This window comes from Podarcis liolepis (genome assembly GCF_965112155.1).
Source record: "Podarcis liolepis genome assembly, chromosome: 7".
NCBI classification, from domain to species: Eukaryota; Metazoa; Chordata; class Lepidosauria; order Squamata; family Lacertidae; genus Podarcis; species Podarcis liolepis.
This window is the reverse complement of record NC_139561.1, coordinates 47,197,580-47,215,086: the sequence shown is the minus strand read 5'-3', so window position 1 is coordinate 47,215,086 and position 17,507 is coordinate 47,197,580. Positions and strand designations below refer to the sequence as shown.

At 43.8% G+C, this 17,507-nt stretch overlaps 1 protein-coding gene and 1 long non-coding RNA gene across 3 annotated transcripts in view; one reads left to right on the top strand and one right to left on the bottom strand.

Annotated features, from left to right (window-relative positions):
* The window catches only part of BEAN1 (brain expressed associated with NEDD4 1), a 47,912-nt gene that overhangs the window by 21,469 nt on the left and 8,936 nt on the right, over positions 1 to 17,507 (top strand). For both annotated transcript variants that reach the window (XR_014528801.1, XM_083515132.1), the window contains exons 4-5: positions 14,476 to 14,685; positions 15,476 to 15,608. Coding sequence is in view for 1 of the 2 variants with exons in the window: in XM_083515132.1 (XP_083371258.1) it covers positions 14,476 to 14,685; positions 15,476 to 15,608 (343 nt within the window). In the remaining variant the exon portion in view is untranslated. The remainder of the gene's footprint in view (positions 1 to 14,475; positions 14,686 to 15,475; positions 15,609 to 17,507) is intronic.
* On the bottom strand, positions 11,244 to 17,060 carry LOC310712260. Its single transcript, XR_014528817.1, has 4 exons — positions 16,962 to 17,060; positions 14,520 to 14,630; positions 12,808 to 13,028; positions 11,244 to 11,342 (listed from the first exon to the last, which is right to left on the bottom strand). It is a non-coding gene; the product is annotated as an uncharacterized lncRNA (long non-coding RNA).

Below are 17,507 nucleotides of genomic sequence, written 5' to 3'. Positions count from 1 at the left end.
GCAGTTCTGGAACTATAATGCTTTCAGAAGTTAGGGATGGCATGTTTAAATAATGGCCTGTTTTCATTTACCTGGTTTGCAAAGTATTTTGCTAGTGCAGTGCAGTGCTTAGGAACATAGGAAGCTGTGTTATACTGAGTGAGACCATTGGTCCACCTAGCTCCATATTGTCTGCACTGACTGGCAGTGGCTCTCCAGGATTTTAGATGGGGTTCTCTCCCAGCCATACCTGGAGATACAAGGGATTAAACCTTCTGTATACAATGCAGATGCTCCACCCATGAGCTATGGCCATTCCCCATATAGCACTTTAGAGTGGAGACCTGAGTTCAAATCCTCATGTAGACTTGGAGCTGATTGAATGAGCTTGGACTCATTACTTTCTCTCAGCCTAGACTCCCTTACAGGGGTGCTAAAGGCTTAAGGTCCAACCCTTGTTGGCCTTGTTGTTTTCAGATATTCCAGTTGGTTAGTACCAGGGACAGAGACTTTTTGGTGCTGGCCCTGTGATTCTGGAACTCTCCCAGAGAAGTCCTCCCATTTTTAGACTGATGCTGAACATCTCTTCTTTTAAACTCTGGGAGGCGTTTTATAATTGTCTTGTGCTGTTTTAAATGATTTTGCTAATTTTTGTATTGCTATGCTTTGTATTTCTTTATCTGTAATAAGTGTGTTTTATTATGTTTTATATCTTTGTAAGTACAGTGGTACCTTAGGTTACAAACACCTCAGGTTACAAACACTTTGGGTTACAGACTCTGTTAACCCAGAAGTAGTACCTCAGGTTAAGAACTTTACCTCAGGATGAGAACAGAAATCGCACGGCGGCAGTGTGGCGGCAGCGGGAGGCCCCATTAGCTAAAGTGGTACCTCAGTTAAGAACAGTTTCAGGTTAAGAACGGACTTCCGGAATGAATTAAGTACGTAACCAGAGGTACCACTGTAATTTTGAAACAAATATTTTGAAATAAAGAACCTTGAACTATTTGCACAACATGTAAGAAATTATGGAATTCATTATCACAAGATGTGATGAAGGGCAGTAGTTTACAGGACTTCTTAAAATCATGGAAGGGTTTTTCAGGGAAAGGGTCATGGCTTAGAGAAAGATTGGTTGCTTTGTATGCCACACAGCTCAGTTTATCAGGAACCATCTAGTAAGTCAAAATTCAGGAGATTTAGAACAGCAGGGGTGCTGTCCAAGAGGAAGCAGAGGCAAGAAGAGATGTTGCTTCCACACTGGTTTGTCTTTATTTGAGCAGCTAAATGGTTGGTGTGGCTGCCCCACCACTTCTTGGCTTGTAATCAGGGCCCTTATGCAGAGCACTTCAGGAATCGAGCATCCTACTCACAAGAAGAGCTCAGGGAGTGTCCTTCTGCTTCTAATGGACCTTGTACCTCCATACAGACATGCCACTGTGTCTTTTCTTGAGGTCTTAATGAGGAGGTAAAACCAGTCAGGGTGCATTGGTTCCTCCTGACCTGAAGCTTCTTTGATGTTAGGTATCTTCCAAGGTGAGTTATTAATCTCCACTGACTCCTGTGGAATCCCGTCAGTGCTAGATCTTCCTCTTTTGCTAAGGTCTCACACGCTTCAAGGCTGGTCCTGCCAGAGGACATAGTGGGACATGACCAGTTGCTAAACATAACCTCTGTGTATGGGGGCTTTATATACAGTAGCTGAATACACCTTCTGGGAAGTGGGCCATGGAAGTGATGATCCCACTTCCATAGACCACTTATGAGCTCTCAAGCATCATCTGGTTGGCTGCTGAACTGAATGCTAGCCTACAGTGGCTGCCAACCTTTTTTCTATAAAGAACCACATTTCCTCAGAGGTAAGCTGTCAGTCTGCATGCTGACTGTGGGTGGGGCCAAAGTCAGGGGTGAATGGGGCTACTCCCTTCTTCTTTTTCTGCTCCCCATCTCTGTCTTCCTCTTCCTCCCCACTGAGCAATCTGCTGCAGGGGGCTTTTGTCCTAGGGTTGCTGATTGCACACACCTGTTATACTAGACAAACCTTTGTCTGATCCAGCATAGCATTTCACACTTCCTTCTTACACACACACGTCTTCTCAGAAGCATGATTCACTTTGAATTTGCTAAGCCAATCTATCATATTGCTCTGGGGATACTTTCTGTATAGGCTGGAGGACAACTCATGCTTTCAAATGCCTTCACTTTAATATAAGCATGTCTACCGTGTCTGCCTTTGCCCCTCTCTGAGAATGCATTCATACATGGATGACTCAAAGAATGAATAGGTTTTCCCAATATGCCAAGACATCTGGGAGACATTGGGTGGGTGGGTGTCCATGGGAGAAAGAGACATTGCCAGGAGAAGGATGTTGGCAGTGCATCACCGCAGCTGAGATCGGAAGCAATTTCCAAATTACCCCCGGTCTGCTGAGTCATTAACGCCTTAACCTAATATCCTGTATTCATTTATTTAATGGCCAGATGAAAGGAAGTGATGGAGAGCATTTTGTTCCGGCTTTTCAAGGAAGCCAGATGACCACATTGTCTGCCGAGGAAGAAGTCAGTTGCTTCAATGGGAGCGGTTCAGGAAGGCGAAATTGGCAAGGCAATTCATTAGATGGAAATGGAATGCTAACAGCAAGTTTAAGAAATGACGATGCTGATGATGATAATGATGGGGCAGTGCTACTCTCCAAACAAAGTCTTAGGAAAGATGAGACTTCTCTATACTTCTTTATTTTGCACACATACAATTTCCTGCCAAATACTATAAATAACCCGTGTAGGAAAACCTTGATTCCCCTCTCCTCCTGCCAGTTGCCCAGGGTTGTAGTCACTGTTGGTTCTACTCTCAGTAGACTCTTAAAATTAATAGCCATGGTTAATGTAGGTCTATTGTTTTCAATGGGTGTCTTCTGAACAGAACTTAATTGGGCACAGCCAAGTGTCTTGCTACCAGTGGACCCAACTTTGGGAAGAGAACGGTTAAGTGGTAGTTTATCTTCTACTGACTTCTTAGAGCAGCCTTCCCCAATCTGTAGCCCTTTAGACCAGTGTTTCCCAACCGGTGCTCCGCGGCACACTACTGTGCCGTGAGACATTGGCTGGTGTGCCGTGGGAGGGAGGCGGGCGAGTCGGGCGGTGAGAGGCGGCGGCGGCGAGGATCCGCGTTGAGCCGGGGGCGGCTCCGCGGTGGTGGTGCCGAGCGGCGGGGCAGCGCGTGCAAAAGGGAGGAGCGCGAGACAGAGTAGGAGGAGGAGGCCGGCATGTCCGGGCAGCAGCAGCAACAACAGCAGCAGCAACTCCCGGCGACGGCTCCTCAAGCCCCGCCGCCGCCCCCTCCTCCGCCCGCTATCGCCGCCACCACCACAACAGCCGCCGCCGCCTCAGTTGCCGCCGTCCCTCAGTCCCTCGCTCTGCTGCCTCCTCCCACCCCCAAAGCCTGGAGGTTCCCTGGCAAGGGGGAGGGAAAAAACTTTCACTTTCGTGCGTCCCTCCCGGCGTGACGCTGCGCGCTGACGTCACAGGGCGGGGCTTTAATGGTGGTGTGCCGCGAGATTTTTTTTCAGTAAACAGGTGTGCCATTGCCCAAAAAAGTTTGGGAAACACTGCTTTAGACTACAACTCCCATCAGCACCTGCCAGTGCAACCTCGCTCCCTATGTCAGTGCATGATGGGCATATGAACACATGGTTTGAAAGCAAAATTTGACTGTAGCATTGGCTTCAGTTAGTAGTGGTGCCCACCCTGTGAAATGCCTTCCCATCAGATGTTAAGGATATAGCATTTAGGAAACATCTGAAGGTAGCCCTTTATAGGGAAGTGTTTTAAGGTTTAAGGTTTTATTATGTTTTATATATGTTGGAAGCTGCCCAAAGTGGCTGGGACAACCCAGTCAGACGGGTGGGGTGAAAATAAATTACTACTACTACTACTACTACTACTACTACTACTATTGAAGCTGATATAGCACTGGATGAATGTGATCCTGCGACGAAGACCCTGTAAGGAGTCTCGTTGCAGCATTCTTCACCTGCTGGAGTTTCTGGGTCAGCTTCAAGGGCAGCTCCACGTAGAATGAGTTACAATAATCAAGCCTGGAGGTGACCGTTGCATGGATCACAGTGGCGAGATCAGGGCAATAGATTTTATAGTAGTATAAAATCAAGGCTTTTTTAAAAAAAAAAGTTGTTCAATCTGTGTTGTGCCAGAGCTATGTTGAAGGGGAAAACATTTGCTTTGTTTAGCTGATAATTTAGCAGCCTGTCTTTCATTATACATATTCATGTCTTTATCAGCATTGTTCATGTCTTAAAGCTTATATAACCAGGAAACAGTGGGGGGGGGATGTGCAAGTGTCATTTATCGAGAGACAATGAACCTCATTCTATCCACTGTCTCATGTGAACTTTTGTGCAAGGACTGCATGCCTACAGGGAAAGTGAGAGATTTTGTATAATGAGGCACAATTCTTGGCTCTGGATTTTTTACATTTTGAGCCAAAGTGAAGATAGATTATACAGTGGTACCTCTGGTTACAAACTTAATTCATTCCAGAGGTTCATTCTTAACCTGAGTTACCACTTTAGCTAATGGGGCCTCCTGCTGCCGCCTCACAATTTCTGTTCTCATCCTGAGGTAAAGTTATTAACCCAAGGTACTACTTCCAGGTTAGCAGAGTCTGTAACCTGAGGTGTTTGTAACCTGAGGTACCACTGTACATGGTAAGATCTATTGTTGTAATCAGATGCAGAATCTGAAGGCCTTGGTTCATACCAGTTGTCCCCCCCCCCCATACATACAGGTGAAGAATGGGAGGGCCCACACCTGCTAATTATGTCCTCAGTGTCCCCTAACATTCAGCAGGATGTCTGAAATGGTTTCCCTATTTGCCTACAGCTGTATTGCATAGGCCTGCTAAAAATATTAAAGATTTGTGATTTTCTGCTCTACCATATTGAGGTTTTGCCTCTTCTTCTACTTCCTCTGGTGCTTGGTGCCACCAGGACCAGCCCTATCACTAGGCAGAATGAGCAGCTTCCTCAGGCAGCAAATGCTGATGGGCAGGAAGCAGCAACAAGTATTGAAGAAGAGAGCTATATGTGCTGTGCAGCCTGCCCCACATCCCCTCAACCAGGAGTAGGGAATCTTCTTTAGCCCAAGAGCCACCTTCCCTTCTGGGTAAATTTCAGGGGAGAGGGGGCAGGGCCAGAGGCAAGATAGACTAGAGCAATAATTGTGGCTTTTGAATAGTGACTATCTTCTATCTGGGCAGGCAAGAAGCATTATCAGTCCAAAGACACATTCCAGCCAAGCAAAAACATTCAAGGAGGGTGCAATGCAGGGCTGGTGAAGGGTGTGGCTCAAACGGCCTGAGGTGAGAGGTCTGGAGGGCCTCATTTGACACCTAGGCCTCAGCGTCCCCCTCTCTGCCCTATACTCGCCAGCAACAGACAAGAATGTCAGCCCCTTACAAGAGCTGAAATAAGATTTAACTGCCATTCCTGTCTTTGCCTAAGGCAGCAAACTGTCTTGAGCTGACCCTGGGTGCTTCCTTTCCACCACCACTTCTCTTTCTGAACAACTAGGGGACCCTGCTTCCCCTGCTTGCCCTCAGCCTTACTTAGATGTTGCTCCTGCCTTGCCCTGCCCTCCATGAGCCAAGAGTCAGCCCTGATAGTCACCTGTCTTGCCCAACCAGCTTTTATTCAGAGATCTTCAGTGGTTCGATAAACTCCTTTGGGAGACTCCATGTGAGAAGGGGTAATCTGAGAAAACTCCTTGCTGGAACAGGCAAATGTATTTTGGGGGGGGGGGAGATGTATATTGTCAAAAAAAGACAGCGTGCATTAAATTCAATATATTCTGGGGCATCACACCAGTTGAAAAATTCTTCTTTTTTGCTTTTTTGTCTTTTGGTGCTGCTCTGCTTTCCCTTTCATTTAGAATTTAGCTAAAAGAAGAAACATGAAGACAAGAAAACAGAGATCTCTTGTAAGATCTCTTATTGTAATTGCTTCAATATCCATGTGTTATTAATTGTTTATATGGTCAAAACGGCATCACCCACACAGAAGAGGAAGAGATCAGTAGGCTTGGGGGAATCAAAAGTTTGCAAAAGTACAACATCATATTGTGGGGGTGGGATAAGCCTAGTAAGGAACAATAATGCTCATAACATTTTGCTGTAGAACCCATTTGTTCATCTATTTTTTAAATGTGATTTTCTTCATCTGCACTGAATTCATTATGGTGCAAGCATAGCCCAGAGTGACTCGTGCTCTCCATGCATTTTGGACTACAATTCCCATCATCCCTGATTATTGGCCATGCTGGCTAGGAATGATGGGAGATGTAGCCCACAACATCTGAAGCACACCATCTTAGCAACCCCTGCACTACACCCTTACAGGGGACAAGAAAATGGCTCGGAAATTCTTCTGGCTCTTCATATGAATTCTGTTTGGTTGCTTCCTAGATTGCCAGAAGCTGCCTGTATTAATTTTCCACGGTAACAAGATTCCAGCTCGCTTGTCTCAGTCTATGTACAAAGAAGCTCAACAGGAGCATTTCCTAGAATGGCCCTTGAGTCACTGTTAATTAGAAGTGAACATTTTATCCCAGCCATCTTCAAGTTGATCACTCTTATCTTTTCATTAAGCATTTGATTACAAAGTGGAGGCTGAAATTGCAGTTGAGCAGAGAACTTATTGATGCATAGCAGATGCGAAGGTGAATTTCAAAAGGACCCTTGGGTGCTAAACAGAACAAGCATAAATGAACAATGCAGCCAATAACCCTGACAAAAACAAATAGGAAGGGCCCAGATTTGTCAAGTGGCATTAGCTCACATAGCATATGATCACGCCGGTGAAGTTGGGATTGCCCTTATTTAGTCATCAATCAGTGTCACAATTCCCTGCATGGGAATTCATGTGCAGAAGCTAAGAATGTGGCTATGGAGGTAGAACTTATCCTGAAAAATAGGAAGTTGTTGTGATCATATCTGAAAAGATGATGCACAGGATTGACTGCATGATCCTCCAGTGTGACTTGTAATAATTTTTGCCTTTCCCAGTGTGCTTTTGCTGTTTGTCACATATACAGTAGCCACTTTATATATGGCATTAGCTTCCCTTATAATAGAAAATGTGATCGTCTCAGGCAGGGGGCGGCAATTTTTTTGTGGCTTGGGCCGGTTCACGGTCCCACAGACCCTGCAGTGGGCCGAAGTGCACGCGTGTGCATGCATGCGCAAATGCTGTTTCCGGCGCTCCTTCTGGCACAGAGGAGGCGTGCACAGCTTCCCATTGGCTGCAGGAGCTTCCTGCAGCCAATGGGAAGCTGGCCAGCATCGCGGAATGCAGTCCCAGCTCTGCCCTGTGCCAGTTTAGTGCAGCACACAGGAGCCAACTGAGCATTCGGCGGGGGTCCATGGGCCGGTTAAATGACCCCCATGGGCCACTTGTGGCCCATGGGCCTTAGGTTGCCGACCCCTGGTCTCATGCCTATCAACAGAGCAGTTCTTTGATGCCCAATCCATTTCTGGACCCAGCTCAAGGTGTTGGTTTTGACTAATACAGCCCTGCATGACTTGGGACCCCCACTACCTAAAGGATAGCCTCTTCGTATATGTATCTTGGCTACCCCCTAAATCAATAATAGAAGCCCTCCTTCAAGTGCCCCCTCACTCTGTTGGGTGGCTACAAGAAATAGGACCTTCCTGGTTGTGGCCTCTCAGCTATGGAATGCGCTCTCTCGGAACCTTCTTGCATCTACATTAATATATTTTTGGCACCAGACAACAACTTTTTGTTGTTGTTCACCCAGTCTTTATAGGGTGAACATATTACTTTAGGGTGAACATACTGTTTCAATTTTGTGGTATTTCTAGTTCTGTATTGAAATAATTTTATTCCCTGTCAGTTGAATTGCTTTGTGTATCCGCTCTCGTGTTTTTATGACAGCTAATGTGTTTTAGAGTTGTGTTGCAGTGCCTCAGGCATTGGTTTTGGTGCACAGTGGGTTGTATTTTTTTTAAAAAAAAATTGTTCAGCTGTAGTTTTCATCTGCCTGTTGTTCAGAGAACATGGCTGAAGCCTTCCCCAACCTTGTGCCCGCCAAATGTTCTGGACCACAACTCTCATCAGCAAAAAGAACTGTCCTGGCTGCTAGTTGCCCTCCTTCTGTGTATCAGCAGGCTCTGGGAAAGAAAGTGTGATGTGGGGGTCACAGTGCAGTGTGGTCCATCTAGCCCTGCCCACTGTCATGCTCCCCAAGGTCTGCATTCTACAAATGTTGGCTGCAGCTCTGTGTGCATCCACATGTTTTGTGGGTAGAGTTTGTCCACCTGAGGAGGGACTCTAATTGGGCAGAGTCCTTGCTTGCATTGTGGAACATCTGTATGCGCATGGAATTCCTTCAAACCATCCTTTGAACATCCAGGTGATAGGAGAACATTATGATCTGTGCAAGAGTCCCCCACAAGCCTGTTCCATGTGTTTATTCAGCTTGTGGAGGGGTTCATGTAGAAATCCTTTCTTTGATATCTCTCTTGATCTCTCTCTCTGAGGGTACAATTTTTTTCTTCGGAATTTAGGGGTGAGCTTATCCAAGAGATATCTTTGTGTCTCCTCCTCTCCACATTGTTTTGTTTAAAATCCAGTTTGAAGTAGCATTCTGAAGAACTTGAAAACTGGCTTTGCTGACTCGGGGCACCAGTCACTAGAAATGGATTATTACGCTCTTTAGCCGCTCAGCCGTTTTGATGGGGTTTGTGGAAGCGAATTCCCCAGTGGACTGAGCCCAAGAGAAAATGCAAAGTAATTTAGATCACCAAAATGAAGGTTATTTGGGTTATCTGGTGATGAAAATTAATAAATGATGAGGTAAAGCATAAACCTTTTAGCCTCTGAAGCTCAGCGAAGGGAGAAATAACTTCAGACTTCTACTTAAACCCTCACAGCGATATTAGATGGGGTTTTGAAATTTTTATGGAATGTACACCAACCAAAATTGTACTATAAACAGAGACCAAGATAAAGGGTAAAATGCAATAAATAGCACTCAGTGAAACTGCTGAAACACTATCCTTACCTCAACCATGACATTCATTTTATTTATTTAAAAGCATTTATAAACCACTTAATGTTAAAAAAATAATTATTACATGGTTATAGTCTAAAAAACAAACAATGTGTCATTAAAACATTAAAACAAAAACATAACCCAAAGCCAATAAAAGAGCAGTATAGAAATGCATAAAAACAAATAAAAGGGATATAATAGAGGACTCAGACACATGACACAGGATATGAACTTATGAGTTAGGGAATACATGGGCAAAAATTGCAGATCAGCTTTCTCTCTCGAATTTCATTCATGCAATATTCATCAAAAGCAATCACTTCTTAGCTAAACGAAACAAACACAGTACTACTTCAAAGGGCCAAGAGCAACTTAATATGGAAAAATAAAGCTCCAGAATATTTGCCAAAGTACATCCTCCGCCATAGAGAGATAAGATCAGGAATGTACTTTGGCACAATAATACAACACAGCTTTAACTTCTGAAAAATTGGGGAAAGGAATTAGATAGAACAGCATATCAAAAACATGAGCATGCCTCACAAGGGCTTCTTGTAGGTTTGTGGTCAAGCGGTTTGTTCAGGTTTGTTGGTTTGCCACTGAGGAAGGCTATTTGGTAGAAATGCATCTGGCTATGGAAGACTGACTGTAGCAGATACCTGTCTAGTGCTAACTGTGTATGTTATTCCACCCCAGGGTGTACAGATTGGTCTGAAAACAATAAAGCATGTTTAGTATGCACATCTAATAATATATTCACATTCATCCATTGGCTGTTGTGTATTGTGAATGGTGATGTAACCATTGGCTGCTGTTGGCTTATGTCACTCTTTCTGGCTTGCATGTTCCTACCCATAATACTATTCCATTTCTACATCAACCTGCAATTTCTTAATCACCTCAAAATGTTTAAATGCAGATTTTAAAGGTGTTTAAACATTTAACCTAAGAACATAAGAGGAGCTTGCTCCAATGGGATCTTGTCCAGAATCCTGTTTTCACAGTTGCCAACCAGATGCCTGTGGGAAACCCACAAGGAAGATTTGAGAAAAGGAGACCTCTCCCCTCCTGTGGTTTCCAGCAGCTGGTATTCAGAAGCATTTCTGCATCCAAGTGCACATTCAGAAAAGTGCAAAATCCAGTGGACAGCTGAATTCTGATCTGCACATTAGTCTAGAAATTACAGATCAGACCATTACATTTAGGAGTTCACGTATATAAAATTCCTGAAGCATTCCTCCTCCCAGCAGCCTTCTGATTTTGTGAACACAAATTCTTCCTGCACATCCGTGGAATAATTCATCTGAAGACTAAGTGCCATCCACACTGTTGGAGGTTAAGGCTACCGGTCAAGATTGTTAAATGCAATCTCTAGCAATGCAATACAAGCAACTGAAGACCAGCTTCTAAAGAACTATTGTGGGAGAGGGGGGTCTATTACCTGCACATCTTCCTTGAGGCCTCTGGTTGACCATTGATCCTATAACAAGGAAGTTCAATCTTCAGTTATGGATCAGAGAGAAAACTTTCTGCTGGTTTTCCCCTTTACAGAGCAGATCTTGTTTCAGCATGCAGGTTGTGGCAGCAACGTTACTGGTAACAATATGTGCATCTTGGTGTATAGATGATTAATCAAAGTTGTAATGAAAGCTGGTGACAATCTGCTTTCCACATTAATGTTGGCTTGGTAACGCATCACAGTAACAGCCTGTGATAAGATGTGTTTGTGTGTATTTATATATGTGTGAAACAAGTAGAGCAGGTTTGTTAGAATGGTTGACTTGCTTATTTTTGGTGCTCACATATTTTTAGAACAAAACGAGTCAGAGTCGGGGGGGGGACGCAACGGTGTGCCGCTGCAGTGAGTCAGGATGACATTTTGCACATCACAGACACTACCCAGTTTCAACATTGGTAAAAATATTTAAAGAAACTGTCATGTCAGCACTAGAGAGGAAATATTACATTTATCCTCCCAGCGTGCAGCTTGGTGGAGGAGGGGAAGCTGGCACCCTTGATACATCAAATGGGGGCAATATTGTTGTATAAGGAATGCAGAGAGGACATGCATAGGGGGCACAGCTGAAAATCATTGGGTGAGATTTGCCATGCCCCAGTCCTCAGACATCTCAGATAGTAAATATAAGGCAGAGGTGACTTCTTACCTGGAGTTTTTATCTGCCATCCATTCTTCGCTTCTGGATTTCTCTGAAGTGCATGGTTTCTGTTACTCATTGTACCAGAGGCTTTGCTACAAAGAGTTTTAGGCAACAGATCTGGAATAGAGAATCTTCCGCGGCTCAAGTATCACATTCCTTTCTGGACGCCACATGTTAGCAGTGGGCAAAGGCAAGAGTGGGCAGAGCAATGAGCACATCCCCCCCCCTTCTAAAGTAGGCTAGTGTCTCCATACACAGATTGACACAGCCCTCTCTATCCTCCATCCAGACAAGCAAGAGGCATGATCAGAACTCAGTGACACATTCCAGCCTGTCCAAAGCACTCAGGGAGCCAGGCAGGGCCTAGATAGAGTCCTGGGAGCCAGAGACAGACACCTGAAGGGCTACATTTGGCCCCTGGGCTTTAGATTCCCCACCTTCTGCAATAGATGCTCAAGGTGTTTTTTCTTCAAAGTGAACGGTGAATAAATTAGCAGTGCTGTTCTGCCTCTCCTTCATCCTTTAATCAATTTGAATTTTTGTTTTACTGTGAGACTTTACGTTGAACATGCAGCAAACACAGCATGAGAATTTTACTGACGAGCCAAGGATTTATTCCTTGCTGCAGAGCCTAATAAATAGTGAATAATCGCTTTCTTTTTTAAAAAAGATAGGTGCACTAGCAAAGCGTGCTGAGGAACACATTGTTCACTGACGACGTTCCATCTTTTATGCAGCAGAGCAGCAAAACGCCATTCAGTGCCAGAGTCAGAGGAAATGAGGCCATAACTAATGTCGCCAGCGATCATTATGACAGGGGCCATAAATTCATACATGATCCTTCCTGTCTCATTTTGCAGACTTCATAAAAAAAAAACCTGTAACACTTTGGGTAGATTTTATTTCTCTTTGGTAGCTGAGTTTTTGTTTTAGAGTGGGACTTTTTCAAACCAATGTGCATGTGATTTCGAAAGTAAACAGAGATCTTTGAGGTGAGGGAAGATTAGGGCAGAATCTACTTACAGCACAGCAAAGATGAACAAAACTAAAGAGGCATTCAGGCACCACTATTCCGTTTTCCCTATGTCTCCTAACCTAATCATTTTTGCATTGTATGTGATCTTTCACACAACCTATAGAAGCCACTTTTGGAAATCTAGCAGAAGTTTAGCACTCATGTCCATGTTAATTGCTTCCAGAATAAATCTGTTTGCAATCCCATTAACCCAGAAAAATCGCAGGACAAAATTTGGGGCAGAATATTCTTTCCTGACTTCAGGTGGGCCAGCAGAAACCACTACTGATGTCAACAAACAAAGCCACCCTGACCTATTCACTGGAATTATTGCAGTGCCTGGAAAAGGTTTATGGAAAGGGACCTGAAGCCCCATTAAAAAAGCTTGCATGAGTTCAGAATGGTTTTTCTGCCGGAGAAAGGGGGCGAGGGGCAGCCTCATACACCATGTGCCGCTTTGCCTCCCAAGTGATTTGTTTCGCTGTAGCAATATTTATCATCTTGATGAAAGATTCCCTGGCTCTGAAGATTGGAAGGGGTTTTTTTGTTTTGCTTTGTTTTGTTTACCTGCTTAATTTGAAGCAGCACCTATACAAGGTACTGTGACATCAACATAATAACCTGAAGCCAGAGGCATCTGAAAAGATTTATTTCCAGAGCTCCTTTGCGGTGACACGCTTTTTTGCTCCTGACATTCTCAATTTGCAGGCCGCTGGTGATCCAATCTGATTCCTTCTGACTCTTTAATAAGGATGTCAATGCACCAGGCGGAGGCCATTATCTGATAGCTGCATGGAAATAAGAGGCAGAGTTAGTGATCTCAAGGGGCGGCCAGCTCTTTCGCCTCAGATGAGCTAGTCAAGGTCACCGGAATGGTAGATTTTCTGTCTATTAGCTTGTGTCGTACTTCCTTAAATATATCCCTTTTGAGTGCATCTGAGGAAACATTTCTTAATTGCTGCATGGGGTGCTAATGCAGGGACTTAGCATAATAATAATTTTAGGCTGCCAGCTGCACATTACAGGTGAAATTGGAATGCAAATGGAAGCTTACAAATCACCCAGGAGACAGTGTATCACAGCCTAAGTAAATATTATTAACATCAATGGGATTACTTGTGAGTAAATTTGCATAGAATATTTGGCTATATATTCCCCAGGCACCTTTGTTAAGCAGGCTAAAGAGAACCCATCACTGGTGGTCTTATTTTCACAGGGTGTGTAGCACGAAGGATGAGGGATTGTGTTGTGATTGGCTGTTGAGATCCATCATATCCTGTGTTCTCGTGTGCCACTGTGGACATATCAGTGGGGTGGGGGGAACTTGGTAAAATTTGTTTCTGCTTCTTCCATCGCCTCCTATGGAGTTAAATTTCCTTACACCTTCCCTTTTGGTGATGTCAATTCCACCTGGTTACATGAGCATTGCCAGTGGCCGGTGAGGGTTTGGGTGTGATGAACCTGTGTCTGCCCCTCACTGCACCCTTTCCCTGAACTTGTGCACTCCATTTTCATCCTGTTGGGTATATCCCATTGGTGAGCATCTAGGTTTCCATAGGGATGTGGGTTTTATGTTAACATGGGCTCCTTCGTGTGTCTGATCAAAACAGTAGCTCTTTGGAGCAGATGGGCCTACTATGTTGTAGTATGGGATGTGGGAGAAATTTGGTTCAGTTTGCATTTAAAGGTGAACCTACAAAATCCACACTTCCTGAAACAATCTGCAGACCAAAACACAGCTATCCTTTGAAACTGGCACTTCTCTGAATTCTGCTGTGCCATTCTCCAGCCAAGTAACATGTACAAAAATGCATATACTGGGGTAAAAGGTGGATTAAAATGCATATATTTGTGAAAATACCATACAAACATGCATATTATTGGGGGACATTGCTTTGCACACAATTGTGTGTATTAGTGAATGGACTTTAGCTGGTGATGGATGGACTGTAGCTCATTGGTAGGATGCTTTTAATGCAGAATGTCACAGGTTCAATCCCCAAGTGGTAAAAAAAATATGTGTGTATTAGGTAAAATTGCATGCAAAAGTTCATACGAGAGAATAGTTGTTTTTTCATCTAAAAAAAATCATGAACTGATGTGGATATGTGGAGAATTGAACTGAAGACTGGAAAAATTAAGAACTGAGAGAAACCAAAATAAACCAGATTGCCCATCCCTACCAGTAGTATTGCCTCAACTCTCCCTCTTCCTCTCTTCCTCACTGGCGTGTAGCAATTTATCTGAACCAGACCATCCCCATCACTGAGTTTACCCACTTCACTGAAGGCAAGGCTGACACTAGCATGTCGGATTCTTCTGTGCTGGTAGCTGGTGTAGTGATTGGAGCAGTTCTCTTCCTTTCCTGCGTGGCCATCATCATCGGCAGCCTGCGAAAGAATAGGTGCTTTCAACATCTCCAGCTGAGGAGGGATGCCAGTTACAGTAAGAGGACTGTTCTGATTTTTTTAATAACTTCTTCAAAGATATAGATGTTCTGCAAACGTTTCCAGTGTGTTTTCCCACCAGCCCCTTTTCATTCTGTTGCTGTTGCGCTTAGTTAGCAAACTGGATATGGCAGAGCCAGGCTTTGTGTGTTTGAACAGGGCCTTTCCACTAGATGGAGTGATGTGGCAGATTTGGGGTGGCATGGAAGGCTACAAATCATTGGTTGTTTGACTTATATTTATTGCATTGTACTCCCAGGGAGAAGCGCTTGTAGGATTTTCTGCCTCAGGTGCCAAAATAACTTGGAAAGCATTGGGTACCAGTGTGCTTAAAATGTATGGTGTGTATGAGACCCTAGTGGCATGAAAATAACCTGGGATTGGTAGGGAAAGGCATAGAGACCAAGGCAATTCACCAGTTTCCAGAGATGATTTAAGAATTTCACCCATTCAAGAGCTCTCAGTCACACATGCTCTGCAGGGGTCTGGTTATCCAGAATGGTTTATCAATCCCTCTTCCCAGGAAACTCATCAATTGTAGCTTTGTGAAGAGAATAGAAGTCTGCTAACAACTCTTGACACGCTTAAAAAACTAGAGTTCCCAGGATTCTTGAGGGGGAGTCATGGCTGTTAAAAGCAATATGAGAATGCTTTTTTAAAAATGGGTGGTGCAGATGTGATCTGTGTGGGGGTTTTTTAGCTCTGAAAAGCAGCATACAAATAATTTTTAAATCTACAAAATGTCTGCTTATAGTGTTGTGGGACCAGTATTTTCTCCTTTCTTCCAGCTCCAGAATGCTTCTACGGCGGCTCAGTTGGAGAACTAAGATCCAGTTGCATAGAGGAGTTCCCTCCAGCCTTCTATTTCAGCACTTACGTGGAGACACAGGTCAATGTCACCTGCCCCGACTCACCTCCCCAGTAAGCACCTTTCGAATGCATTGTTATCACTGGGATGAATGGTGTGGAAATGGGAGCTCTGCTGGGCTCAGTCCCAATGTTCTTCCACCAGAATATGCTCTCAGCATTGAGTGTGGGTGAGAGACACAGACAGGGTCTCCAAACCCCAGTGGCTGCTATAAATGATGTGGGAGAAACAGGTGATGGGAAGGCAATAAAGACCTACAGGTGGAAGTCTGAGCTGTGAGCAGTGATGAGGGCAAAGGCAAGTTTCAGGGATGGAGTGGGACTTAGGTCACATGGTGCATTTGAAACACATTTATACCACTTTTAACAACCATGACATGTTAAGGGTGCTAAGAGCTGTAGTTCTGTGTGGGGTAAAGTACACTCCCCAAGATTCTGGCAACCTTGAAATTATTGGCTATAATAAAAAAATACAATAATTGAAAATATTAAATTATTACAATTTTATTTATTAAATCATCATATTTGTATAATTTGTTTTAAGAACTTAAATGAAACAAAAAACTTTTTCCCCCAAATGTTTTTAATAGGTTTTATCCATCTAAGGCCTACTCAGAATTGAGGAACCAGAGCCTAGGTTAGCCATACCCATTTAACTTCTGTGGGTCTACTCTGAGTAGGACTAGCATCAGATACCACTCAATGTTTTTAACTGGTTTGGGGGTTTTTTGTTTTGCTTTTTGTTTTGTTTTAATTGTATCTTTTGCTATTTTGTTTTTTTGCTGCCCTGGACTCCTTCGGCAGAATGGCCGTTTAATAAATAAATAACTGGGGTGGCTGTAGCTATCTTCCTTTTATAGATTTCCATTTGTTGCTCTTCTGCTGAGCACACGGTAGTTACAGCAAATTGTCAGGATAATAGATGGTCTCTCGCGTTTAGCTCTCCAATACAGTGGTACCTCGGGTTATGAACTTAATTCATTCCGGAGGTCCGTTCTTAACCTGAAACCATTCTTAACCTGAGGCGTGCTTTCTCTAATGGGGCCTCCCGCTGCTGCCACCACGCAATTTCCATTTGCATCCTGGGGCAAAGTTTGCAACCCAGAGCAACTATTTCCGGGTTAGCGGAGTTTGTAACCCAAAGCGTTTGTAACCCGAGGTACCACTGTAGAACAGGGTTAAAAGGACTGAAAAATGAGGCTGTCTGAACAGTGTAGGGGCCCAGAATTATTTCGGGCAAAGGCAAAGACCACCCACACGTTACACCCAGTGCACCTCTATTCTTTTTTTAAAAAAAAGATTATGCCATTTCTTTTCCTTCTCTGCCCCTCTCCCTGCCTCCAAGTAACCATCTGCACTACACATTTTTTAAGCCGTATCATCCCATTTTCAACAGTCATGGCTTACCCCAATGAATCCTAGGAACTGAAGATTGTTTCGGGTGCTGAGAGTGGTTAGGAGACACTTCTTCCCCTCACAGAGATACAGTTCTTAAAGTGGTTTAACAACCCATCCCTCTTTTCCCAGGGAGCTCTGGGAATTGTAGGCAGTTCAGTGTTCAGTGGCCTACTGCCTCTTAACAGTGAAGGCAGAACATAGCCATCGTGACTATAAGCATTGTATATACAGCTTCACTAGAGCAAGTACCATGTAAAGCAGCCCTTCCCAACTTCCTCTGGATTGTACCGAAGGATTTCCATGTTATGGGATCTGAGAATCCACCCTGCTGCTTTTAATGAATAAGTAGCATTAGCTTTCTGCCAGCCGTAGCTTTTTCATTCACTAAAAATAAATGGTGTGGGTTTTTAAAATAATAATAATAATAAATTAATATAATATTTCCCGCCTATATTCCTCCAAAGGAATGCTTTTCAAAAGTGCTCCCATGGATGAAAGCATTATGTTGTAGAAGTTGATGAGTAAGAAATGGATTTTTAAAATAGTTTTCTGAAG